The 12,470-nt window shown below is 38.5% G+C and overlaps 1 protein-coding gene across 2 annotated transcripts in view; it reads right to left on the bottom strand.

The window, feature by feature from the left end:
• The window catches only part of TUT4 (terminal uridylyl transferase 4), a 36,703-nt gene that overhangs the window by 3,552 nt on the left and 20,681 nt on the right, over positions 1 to 12,470 (bottom strand). For both annotated transcript variants that reach the window (XM_088674045.1, XM_035122017.3), the window contains 15 exons: positions 11,148 to 11,866; positions 9,753 to 9,903; positions 9,017 to 9,103; positions 8,049 to 8,152; positions 7,007 to 7,064; positions 6,810 to 6,913; positions 6,412 to 6,501; positions 5,538 to 5,651; positions 4,610 to 4,687; positions 3,565 to 3,742; positions 3,323 to 3,370; positions 3,155 to 3,237; positions 2,195 to 2,310; positions 1,038 to 1,198; positions 436 to 536 (listed from right to left, as the gene is read on the bottom strand). In XM_088674045.1, the coding sequence (XP_088530171.1) occupies positions 436 to 536; positions 1,038 to 1,198; positions 2,195 to 2,310; positions 3,155 to 3,237; positions 3,323 to 3,370; positions 3,565 to 3,742; positions 4,610 to 4,687; positions 5,538 to 5,651; positions 6,412 to 6,501; positions 6,810 to 6,913; positions 7,007 to 7,064; positions 8,049 to 8,152; positions 9,017 to 9,103; positions 9,753 to 9,903; positions 11,148 to 11,866 (2,192 nt within the window). The remainder of the gene's footprint in view (positions 1 to 435; positions 537 to 1,037; positions 1,199 to 2,194; positions 2,311 to 3,154; positions 3,238 to 3,322; positions 3,371 to 3,564; positions 3,743 to 4,609; positions 4,688 to 5,537; positions 5,652 to 6,411; positions 6,502 to 6,809; positions 6,914 to 7,006; positions 7,065 to 8,048; positions 8,153 to 9,016; positions 9,104 to 9,752; positions 9,904 to 11,147; positions 11,867 to 12,470) is intronic.

Raw genomic sequence — 12,470 nt, 5'->3', positions numbered from 1 at the left:
CTGGTTCATTAAACCATAATTTAATTTCCTAGCTTGTTTCCTTGGTCATACAAAGGGACTGTGTGTGGCCAAAGATCTTGTTCCTATATCAGCTTATTAAAGCAAGATGCTATCATCTGAACAAAATCATTGTGTAGAACAGCCCCTACCACTGATAAACAGTCACTTGAACTCTCACTAGAATAAAACATATAACTTTAAAAATGTCCTACTAATTTTCAGTCACCAATAGCATCTTAATTCATTGGCTCTTCCATTTGGTCTAACTTAACTTGTTGCCTCAATCCTTAAATATGCAAGAATCTGTACTTCTGAACTCTACAGAGGCCTTTTTACAGCAGTACACTACACAAGCATTATTGTTATATTACACAATTGAAATTGATTTCTTATATAAAATTTAGATTCAGAAATACTGAATCAAATGAAACTTACACATTCTGATGTCTGTCTAGCACGTAAGGGTCTTTCCACTTGTTGTTGAATTGATCCAGTTACTTGCTGAGAGTTTACAAGGCTTCGGACTAACTGAGTCCCTAAGTGATAAAAGTGTAAAGAATGTGTTTAATACAGATTAAGAAACCAATAGGTTGTGATCCAAAGCAATGATATGTGCAGACAAAATTATTTATGCAGCCAGAACTTTATTTGGCAACCTATTGCAACTATGTCCTCTGCCAGAGAGGTCCAAGGAAGGCAGTATTGGCTTCTGTGAATAAGGTTAGAGTAGGTATCATCAACCTTTTCAGACCAAGGACCCACATTTAACCCAAACATGCATTTTGAGACCCATTTCTTAATATTTTACCATATGGTGGTGTTGCTCCTGTATTGACCCACCTTGGATCAGGCTATGACCCACTAACAGGTCTCAACCCACCAGCTGAAAACCAGAGAGATAGAGAACAGGAGGCAAACCCTGCATCAGTCAGCAGGAATGCAAACAATTCCACTGGCTGGACCATGGGTAGCAAGGCTGGAATAAAGGACAAACAGTGCAGTGCTATGCATATCTACTCAGACATAAGCTCCATTACCGAGAGCTCCGTTGCTTCTTTGTCTTGACTGTTTAAATTCCGGGCAATCCCTTCGAACGTGTCCCACATCGCCACAGATAAAACATCTCTTTTCTCTAGTCTCTCTGTCTTCCTCCTTGACTTCCTTTTCGTCATCTCTTTCATTCTCCTTTTTCTTCACTCTAAATGGGGACAGGTATGCAAGCATTGCTTAAAAGTGTCCTTGAAGCTGTGTGACTTTCAAAAAGGCAGCCAAAGCCTTAAGATTCATTTCAATGTCCCTGTGTGGACAAAAAAACTGGGAATCCCATTACCCAAAACATGGTGGTAGCTTTACAGAGCTGCTGCACATTCCAGCTGGGCAGAAGGTGGGGGGCAGGTGGATGGTTGAACCTGTCTGAAGTTGGTGCACACACTGCCCCTGGTGGCCCAGGGCTGGCTTGGGTCGCAATGGATTTCTGGCTGGCTTAGCCTAGAACCCAGAACCCAGAAAGCTATGTTTCTGGTCTTTTCGTTAGCTGCCACCTAAGCAGTGGGCAGAAAAGGAAAGTGATACTGGTGTCATTTGTCAGTCAGAATCCACTGCAGGTCAGCAGGGCTTAATCCAACCCCTCCCCACCCACTGCAGGATGGTGCAAAGCAAGTTTGTACTGCTCAGTAAGCTGAGGAAAGCTAAGATGTACTGTATGCTGCAATTTCATCCAAAGCCTACAGGACTCAAATAGTCCCACAAGCAGGGCCGTCTCAAGCAGGTCGGGCGGCGTGGCGCAGCGCGCAGCATGGCTTCCGCACGGCTCTGCTGCGCAGCGCCCCCCTGCCGGCCCCGGCGCCCCGCGCCACCAGGACTACCCCTAGAGCCGGGCCTGCCCACAAGTTAACCTCAGCCACTGCACTTACCCTTCAAGGCACAGAACATTTTTGGTATTGTTCATGAAAACACAAGAAAAAAATACACATGTGGTAAGTAATTCACTAGAATACTTAGCACTGTTTTACACCAACTCTGCCTAGTTAAGAGTTTCTTCATTGGAAAGATTAAAAGTGATTTTCTTAAAAACAGCTTTTGAAAGAAAAATTAAAAGAGTAGAGTGCATTCCTTGAGGCAAACAAAATTATTTTCTCCTCTTGCATTCAGCATAAAAAAAATATTAAACTAGCCATGTGTTTATTTTCCGAACCTCCTTTTTTTGGGGCAGTCCTTCATGTAATGACCAATTTTGCCACAGACACGGCAGCACCTGTCGTTGGGTGCCAGTTCTCCATCAGTCAATACTTTAGAGTTGAAAAAGTACTCCTACAAGGGGGAAAACAAGCTATTACCTACAAGCTCTCTGTATTCACTTTCTTTGAAGAGAAATGGGGAAAGGGGGGGAAGGAGGGAGAAACAGCAGTTGCATATCTCACTAAGTAAGGCATTAGTTAAGAAGAAAAGACAAAAGACAAGGTTGATATTTTCATATTTACAGTCATGTAAATATATATTTGTAATAATACTAGACAGGGTTTTTATAGCCTTATTTGTCCAAGAAATACAAAATAAGTGAATCAAGCAATATATTTTACGCTAACAAACCAACTAAATACAAACTTTCAAGTTTTGCAAAACCTAATAATTGTGGTCATGAAGAACTAAGATAGCATTCACTCTACACTATTCTCAACTGTTGACTAGCAGCCTGGGATTGCATGCATGAGTTTTAGCTATTTGTCTGAGGTACATGATTTGAAATTCAAGTGTCAGGAAGAAGGACAGAGAGGGAGAAAAGGAGCAGCAACAGTTCATTAGAACTGAACCCAAGAGTAAGACATTCAGTGTATGCATGCATGTTTATGCAAGATAAGCTGTGAGGAACTGTGTGAAACACAGTCCTAAAAGTGGGAGTTCTCATATCCTCCTGCTGTTTGTTCAACACCAGTACAAACATACACAAAATGTAAGTAATGTATCTTGGAAGTAAAAGAACCAACTTGATATTTTAGGGTTCTGTTAAGACCTAACTGTTAAACCTTGAGTTTTCAGTCCTACTGATTAACAATTGTGACCAAGATCAGTAAACCAATTAGGACCCATAGAACTGCAATAAACGTACTTTGTGACCACAGCAGGAAAGTACATGTTACAAAATAAGAAAACTTACAGCTTCTCTTCCCAACACCGGATAGAAAGGAGTACCAAATAATTTTCTCCCATTGATTAATGCCTTCATTATGAAATTGGTCACTGTGAAAGGAGAGAGAAGAAGCAATTAAAGAAGTGTCACTTTAGAAATTTATTAACACCGAGCAGAACATTTTTCAAGTCTTACTTTTTCTGGATACTCCTGCACCCAGGTTATGATTCAAGTCAAAAGGATCTGAACCGAAGAAATAAAAACAGTATTAAAAGAGCAGAAAAAAAGATTCCAACAGCACTTAATTTTGCTGTTAACAAATACTGCTGGTGTAAGACAGGCAAGTAACATTTTCACTAACATTAACAGAAGTTCACTTATAAGTGAGAAATTCTTTCAGGGGAATATATCCTTTATGTTAGATATTCCATAAGTACCTTCAATGGCGATGCATTTGGATGTCCACTGTTTCTCAAATGTGGTTAACAGCTTTTTCTGCCGAATGCTGATGACATATTCTTTGAAGTCAAACTCTTCAGTGTAAAATCGCAGTAACCCTAACCAGAGTTCTCCCAGTGATTCTGTGTTTTTCCCAAGAGAAGGTAAACGGTTTTTCTGTATAAAAGTTATAGCAGATAAAGTATTTTATTGTGAACATAATAATTTTAACTTTGGGGTGGTTCCAAAGTAACACATTGGGCATCTAGCTATTGCAAAGCTGGGCCGTCCTGAATGTACACCTATGTGGTAGCAGGGGAAAGGAATAAAATTATCTTTTACATTCATAGGAAACTCTCTACCTGTGCAAGTTCAGGTAAGGCTACCTCCTCTCTTAATGGGCTCATTGCAGAGGCAGATAATTCACTGGATATAAGAAGCATTGAAAAGAGAAATTCAACCTAAATGGTAGTACAGACTAGCCCACTTCCATTTTGCACTATATGTTGACTGAGCATCTCGCTTGCTAGTGATCATCAGGAGTAAGTAGGTATAATAAGAGCATAAGAAAAACCTTGCTGGATCAGACCACAGACATGTCTAATCAAGCATCCTATTCTCAGTAGCAAACAGATGTCTATGAGAACCAGAACACAGGAGCTGGGTACAAATTAAATTTGTTTGTAGAAGAGTCTTACAAACGGTTTTGCTGGGATTGGCAATGAAAATAGCCCTGTGCTATTTCTGTAACCAAAAACCAAAGTGGCACATTTCCTGTTTAACAGTTGCCCAAATGCTAATTCTATAACTTTTTAAAGCTCTTGCTGCCACTATCTAATTTTGTACTTCTGGGACTTTCAGCTCTTCATTTCTTTACTCCTGCCTTGTCCAACAGATTCTGCAGAAAGGTGTTTTGTTTTTCATTTGTGCAATGCCAAATATATTGCTGGTGCTCTTATGAAAATATTAAGCATGTATATGTACTTGTGATATAATAATACTACATCTAAGATCTCAATTACTATTCCAGAATTAGAACATTACCAGTTCTTCAGTATCATCAAAGAAGAAAGCATTCCACCCATCAACCATTCTCTGAGGGATTTGTTGTCCATCAAATATCTAAAACATCATGAAGAATAAAGGCAGAAAATGGGGTGGGTGGGGGTAATGAACAAATCCAAAATCAGAAAGTATTCTCTCTTTTGAAAAGGATGAAAATATCACAGAACATGTTACTAGGGCCCAGATGGATCTATTTGCAAACCATTAACAGTTAGTTTTGAAACAATGCTGGGGCACATGCCTTCCTTGACCTGAAATGCCAGATTGTGGGAGTGGGGGCAGGGAAATAGATGGTTATTACATTACTTAGTGGTGATAGGAATGCAGCCCATATATGCTCAAAAGGAGACTTGCACTAAACCTGTTTGTGACACCTCAATTTTGTTAAGGTTTGGGTGGAGTTCAAATCAATAGCTTACAATATTTAACTTTTAAAAATAATCAAGATAAAGAACAATTTGTGCACTACTTTGCTTGAGAATGCTCACATTTATAACAGCTTCGCAGGTAATAAAAGTTCTGACATAAATAAGTACTTCTCTGTTGGAATTAATATGCTACTCAAGGCACAGCATCAAATACAATGATTGCCCACACATATATATTTCACATCTGAAAAGCAAAACAATCTCTTGTGTGCAATTATTATGTATGCTGCTTTTAAACAAATATTGAGGAGCCCATTAATTCCATCTGTAGTGGAATCCTGTGATGTGTGAAGAAGCTGGAAGAGTGGCTCAGTGTGATAAGACTGAGAACCCATGAAGTGGCATGGGAGATATGCAGTTGCAACTTCAACTACTCTCCAGAAAGATAAGAGTCAAAACTGGCCTCACATGCAAAATGAACTGAAAAGAAACCTAATTCTCTAGCCAATCTTCCAAAGCACATTTTCCTGAAAACCTACCTCTTGAAGAACTGGGATTACTGGTGGATCTCTCTGTTGTAAGAAGTATAACACCATTAGGATATAGGCATATGAAGACAGACTTCCTCTGGATGCATCTCCAATATCACAGCGCTGGTCAAATACATTTTGAATATAGTGAGCATTTAACAAGATACAACAATTAAAAAAGAAAAGAAGTATTTTGTGATGCTGCTGTTTCTGAGAATGATATTGTCAGCCTCTGACATGCACTAAAACATAACCTAAGTCAAAGAGGCACAAGGATGCTATTTCTGAAAGTGCTCATTTGTGAGAAGACAAGGGCTAAGATCTGATGACTACTTCCACATGCCCCTGATAACAGTGGACATGCTTCTAAAGCAGCAGTACCCATATTATATGAGAAACCACTTTTGAAACTCATAAGAGTTCAAATATCATATATGGCGTGTATGTCTGTTCTTCAAAGGAAAAAGGTAAAGAAAAAAATCCTACTAGGTATTAAAGTACAGCTTTAGATCCTGGTAATTATTGATTTCATTTGGATTAATGGGGCACTAATTTACTATACCTAGTTCTAAAGCCAACATATAAACCCACATTCCATTATTGCAGCTCAAGTAATCTGTCAAACAGATATAATCCAACCATCAACAGGGACTTTGAAAATCTAATTTTGTATAGGCCAATATGATTATATATACTACCAGTAGCTTCTGCAGAAATATCAGGCGCTGCTTGAAACCAGAAATTTCATAAGCTTCCAAGAATTGTAACTGTTCAGAAAACCATTTAAAAAACAAGTTGCACTTGAATTGTCATCACCTATTGGGGACAGAAACCACTGAGCACACATGACAATAAGCTAAAGTTGCACGTTATTTATATTTACCTTTGCAAAAACTTTCATTGTGTATCCCAAGTATTGTACTCTTGGATCAATGGCTGCATATGTTGCAAGCATCCTTGTGTTGTGCTGTGCCTACAAAACAAGTCCAATGGTTTGGGTATCAGGCTTTGGGTATCAGGCACACTTCAATTTGCAGACTGAACATAAGAAATGTTGCAAAACAATGCATATCTACATTCTTACAAAATTTCAGGCAGGTCACAAATTTAGCCAAAAACAAATTCAAAGGAAGAGGTCACACTTCCAAGCAATGTGTGGGATCCCAACAATTCCAGGCCCCTATGCCCTCTGAATAACAGCTCTTGATGAATTTATAGGAGTGAAACATACAGGTGAGCTTTCGACCAAACATCTGGACTTTTACTGAAGATGATACTTGCCAGTGTATTGTATAAGCTGATATCCCCTTCTAAGCCACTTCGTCTGTGCTCAAATTTTACTATAGGCACTTTGGCTGTTGTTATAGGCAGGATATTTCTTAAACCTAAGAAGATAAGGTTTCAAGATGTTAGATACTCCCCACAGCCAAAGAACACACAAAAATGCATATAAGCAGCACAGAGTTCCATACACATACCTGGATGCTTCTTAAGAATCTTTGCCAAATTTTCAATAATTTCCTTACAGTTTAATTTCTAGGAGAAATAAATAAAAAGCCTGTGTTACCTACATATTCCCACAAAGAATTCAGAGTAACCAAGTACTTTGAACACACATACTACAATAATCTTCCTTCAACTATATAAAATGCATTTTAAAAATAACTCCAAAGAGCAGGTTTAAACATCTCGGGAACACAATATCTCAAGGACCACCTCTCCCCCATATGAACCAACTCATCATAATCTGAGGCCCTTCTTTGGGTACCTCCCCCATTAGAGATATGGAGAGTGGCAGCACAGAAATGGGCCTTTTCTGCAGAGGGTTCCCCATTTGTGGAATGCTCTCCCCATGGAGGCTCACTTGGCACCTTCATTACATTATCTTTAGGCGTCAGGCAAACAAGTTTATCTATAATCAGGCATTTGGCCGATTCTATGGCCTTTTAAATGTGTCTGTGGGAGAGGGGTTACTGGTTTGTTCCCCTTTTGTTTTTGGTTTACAGCAGGGCCGTCTCAAGCCGGTCGGGCACCCTGGCGCGGAGATCGCTCCGCGCCCCCGCCCTGGTGGGCGGGCACAGCGCACAGCACGGCTTTCGCACGGCTTCGTTGCACAGCGCCCTCCTGCCGACCCAGCGCCCCGCACCACCGAGACTACCCCTAGAGCCAGGCCTGGTTTACAGTGGTACCTCTAGTTACGAACTTAATTTGTTCCGGAGGTCCGTTCTTAACCTGAAACTATTCTTAACTAGAGGCATGCTTTCGCTAATGGGGCCTCTTGCTGCCACTGTGCTGCCGGCACACGGTTTCCGTTCTCATCCTGGGGCAAAGTTCTCAATTCAAGGTAACTCTTCCAGGTTAGCGGAGTTTGTAACCTGAAGCGTTTGTAACCTGAGGCACCACTGTATTATGTATTTTGTCTTATCATTTTTTATTTTAATGTTGTGCACTGCCCAGTGATCTTTGGATGAAGGGCAGTATACAAATGTAATAAATAAAATAAAAGCAACAATAAAATACCTCTGCATTTTCATGGCCTTCTAGTGTCATGCAAATATCCAGGTCACTGTCACGAAATCCAAATCCATTTTTTGAAGAGCCGAACAGGCACAGCCTGGCCTTGTCTGATCAAAAGAAAGAGGAGTTTTTAAATAATAACTTTAGATTCGTTCAACATGTAACAAATTTTACATTAACTTCAAACTTCCACAAAATTCGAGAACAACTGAATTTATATTCCACTACATTTTGTAAGACAAAATAAGCAATATGATTCAGATTATTGCAGACCCAGTGTAACCAACCGAGGGTCATCTTGCCACATCTGCCAGACACAATAGTCTTTCCAGTGCCCCAAACAAAGCATGCTTTAATGCCCATATATTCCATCACTTTTCAGTAATAAATTCAAGATGTGAGAAAAACACATTTCTGATTTCTTTAGACTATTTTTCAAGTTCTATCAATGTACAAATCTTGATTCTTGTTTTAATATTGTTACCCAATATGTTTGTCAGTTCTCTCAATTCCTCATTTGTTGTCATGTGCTTGATGCCAACTCCTTTTCTAACCTTCTCCATACTGAAAACATTCAGGATATCTTCCTAAAGGATGAGGCATGGCAAATTAGGTATTCCTTGGCATCAGCTGGCTGATATATAATCTCAGCCTGCAGATATTTGTCTGCCAGGGAAAGATCCAAGTAAGGAAGGAACTATTGCACGTGCACTTAACTTCAAAAGTTAGTATCTTCTATTATCTTGCTGCTAATTTTAATTTTAGATGCTTCTTTTTTAATGGTTATTTTTTTGTATTGTTCCTATAAAACATTGGTTTGGTACAGTATTAGTGTATATAATGTTTTGTCCTCAAGTGCAAGGAAAGATGGTATACAATGTAATAAATAAATACAATTAGAAAATAATTCTCTTAGACAACTGCAAAATAACAAATAAATTGGATGTTTTTAGACGTTTCCTGTTGCATACCATTATATTCTTTTCGAATAAATCTTTCCAAACTTGCCAGAATCTGTTCTCGGTTTTGTTGCTCTGAGAAAGGAGGCGATAATTCATCTAAACAAACAAAACCTAAGTAAGCCATTCAGCAACATCTAAGTGTCAGAATTAAATATCCTCAAACATTTCTCTCACTGAATATTTTACTGATCCCTGTAATTCATTAGAGTAATCTGGTGATGGTATTTTACATTTAGGATGCAACTGTATCATCTTAAATATCAGACTAAACCCCTGAAAGGAAAGGAAAAGAAGAAACAAACTTATGTGTTGGCCCTGCAAAATCTGTCCATTGCTAAAGATACCTTGGTTAACAAAACTATGCAATTCCTTGATGCTTTGGAAACTTACATCTGCCAAACCCACTGCAAAGTCTAGAACAGGCATCCCCAAACTGCGGCCCTCCAGATGTTTTGGCCTACAACTCCCATGATCCCCAGCTAACAGGACCAGTGGTCAGGGATGATGGGAATTGTAGTCCAAAACATCTGGAGGGCCAAAGTTTGGGGGTGCCTGGTCTAGAACATCCTGGTGACCTTACTGTAAACTAGAACATATAAGTATACACTACTTCCAATCACATAAGAATGCCTTCTTTCCACTGATTTAAGCAGGGAAAATCCCAGATTAATGTGGTTAGAGTTCAGTCCCCTATTATTAACTATTGAAGTAGAACTCACAACCAGGTCAGAATAGGAAAACTTACCAAAACACCTTTTACATACTAGATCAAGGATTTCTCTAAATCTGCTTGTCATTGGTGGTAGTGGTTTTAGATCAATTTTCTTAAAATCCTCCGGGCAGTCATTTTTGGAATGGCCATCCCTTTTGCAGATACTGCATACTATAGTTGGTGGCTATGGAAGAAACAAACAAAAATGTTTTATTTTAAAGTATTTCAAAAAAGAGTGTTGTTTTCCTTAAAGAGATGCAGTATGTTCCAATGGGAAAAGTACAAGATGCAAGCAGCAAGCTCACTGGTCAGTTTTAGGGGAGCCACTATCTTTTCAAGCCTGCTTTACATTTTAGGCAGCAAATTTGCATGTATATTTCATATTCCTCAGTTGATTCACATAATGCTGTAATTAGTCCCGGGCCCCCTGCCTTGTCCAATGATCAAAACTGTTCAATACTGTATTTACTACCTCTGCACCCAAACTGCACAAGTTCCTGGCCCAAGAAACCAGAAACGAATGGAGAAAAATCACATGTAGATTTGAGGGTGGAGTGAAAGACGTACATAGCATTTTGAGTTTTAGCCCTTACTGCATAATAGCTCAAAAAAATCCAGAAACTCTGAATAGTGGTCCGAACCTAAAAGCTAAACGCTGCTACAATACATAAAGGTTTTATCTACTATGGGTGGTTTTTTAAAACTAGTTCAGGATTGAAAGTTCACATGAAAGTGAGATTAAAATATACTTTTTCAAGAAATATGTGCTTTAGAGGTGAGACAGAGGCATTCTCTCTAGCACTTATCATCTTTCTCTTTGATTTCATCAAACCAAAGGAAAATACAGATAATCCATGAAGGGCTCTGCCGTGAACTCAACAACTCTTGGCTTCTGGAAAAATGTTAGAAAGTGGCCCTTCTGCCCCTAAAAGCAGTGCTTTAGTTAGAAAGGACTGAAGCTTCATGAAGGCAGATTCATTCTTCTTTCATCAAGAGATTCCTCATTGTTCTTAGGTTCTACTCATAGCTGTCGTTTCCCCTTTTCTCGCGAGGAAGCCTATTCAGCATAAGGGAATTTCCCTTAAAAAAAGGGAGAACTTGACAGCTATGGTTCTACTGCAGTGAAAGTTAAGTCAATGTCAAGAGAGATTTGTCTAAATGTCTGAAACTTTTGGAATAAATTTTTGGGAACTATGACTTTAGCAGATTCATTCTATTCAGACTTGAGTTAAATAAAAATTGAGAGGAAGGCATCATTGACATATAGCTAGTCAAATACAAAAGCAAATAGCAAGGGTCTTGTTCTGGTAATGAGAGTCAGTGGAATCAGTCCGCTGACAAAAACATTTCTTTAGCAATTATCTTAAAACACGGTTAGAGAAAACATTTTATTTAAAAAAGTTAAAGTAAGTTTTGAGTTTGCTTTACCTTTCCAGAAGTCAAAATAAATTTATCAAACACATAATGCATATCTTCTGTGGTGACTTCATCTTTACTGTCTTGAATATCTGCTACTGCTTTGCAGTTGTGCGAGGTAGCTGATGTGCTGGTGCCTGAGCACATACTCTTCTGTGGATACTCCATTACTGAAATCTGCAGACTTTCAGTATCAGATAATTCACTAACAGAATCGGCATCAAGGGACCTATGTTCACTAAAAACACAATGTTGGCTTAGCTCCTCTTCATCTGAAGGCTCTTGATCATTCTTTGCTTTAGATTTTTGTTGTAGTTCACAGCATTCATTAGTACTTAGGGACAGTGTTTCCTCTTTGTCTTGAGAGTCTATGTTTTCAATTTCTGGCTTTTTTACCAGTAAACTTTCTAAGTTCTCAGTACATCTCCTGGATGTAGGTTCCATGTCACCACATTCATTAGACTCTTGTATAATACAAGCATGGCCTGTGTTCTGCTTCTCTGTAATGTTGGCCTGCTGTGGAAGGCAACAGTTGGTTACAGGTTCTCCAGTTTTTTTGCCACCAATTTTTCCCTTTTCCTTCTTCTTGGTATCCAGTTTAGACTTACTCCCATCTTTATTCTGTGGACATGCAAAATATTTATATGCTGTCCTGAACCTTTCCAGGATATACTCAAATACCATCTGGCTGTTCAGGCTCCGTGCAACATTTCTTTTTAGTGCAAAAGGATCTATAAAAAGACAAACCAGTAATACGTTTGCTGCTGTTGTTCAATTAGGACCTTCAAGTATGATATCAACATACCATATTTTAAATAGGACTGCAACATTTTACTTTATTAATCACTTAAAGAGTAATTATTGAAAACATTTTTTTTTACTAAAAAGGTTTACCTTGTTAATCAGTTGACACCTTTTTTATATAACAAATTTGTAAGCAATTAAAAAAACTGCAGATGGGAACTGCCATATTAAAAAAATGGCATTCCATATGCAAGCAAGTATGCTTCTCAGAATTATTCCTGTTGGACATATGCCTGAATCATCTCAAAACAAAGAAAGTCCCCACTTTTTAGCTTTCTCATTCATATTAACTTTTTCTCATTTTTATTTATTTGCAGTATAAAAGAATGAAAAAAGGGAATGGCATGTTTCCTGCTTCAATAGAATTATTGCTTATAGTTCAAGACCAGCAACTTGAGTCCATTTCTCCTCTAGAAATACAATATCTTTAACTACAGATATATTTGAATACAAATTCAAAGTAAACTTTTTAAACTAACCTTTCCAAATTATTATGGGCAGATGAGTGTCAGTCAACAAAGTCAAATATAT

The sequence above is a fragment of the Zootoca vivipara genome, chromosome 7 (assembly GCF_965207765.1).
Source record: "Zootoca vivipara chromosome 7, rZooViv2.hap1.1, whole genome shotgun sequence".
Lineage (NCBI taxonomy): Eukaryota > Metazoa > Chordata > Lepidosauria > Squamata > Lacertidae > Zootoca > Zootoca vivipara.
This window is presented reverse-complemented; position numbering and strand designations above follow the sequence as displayed.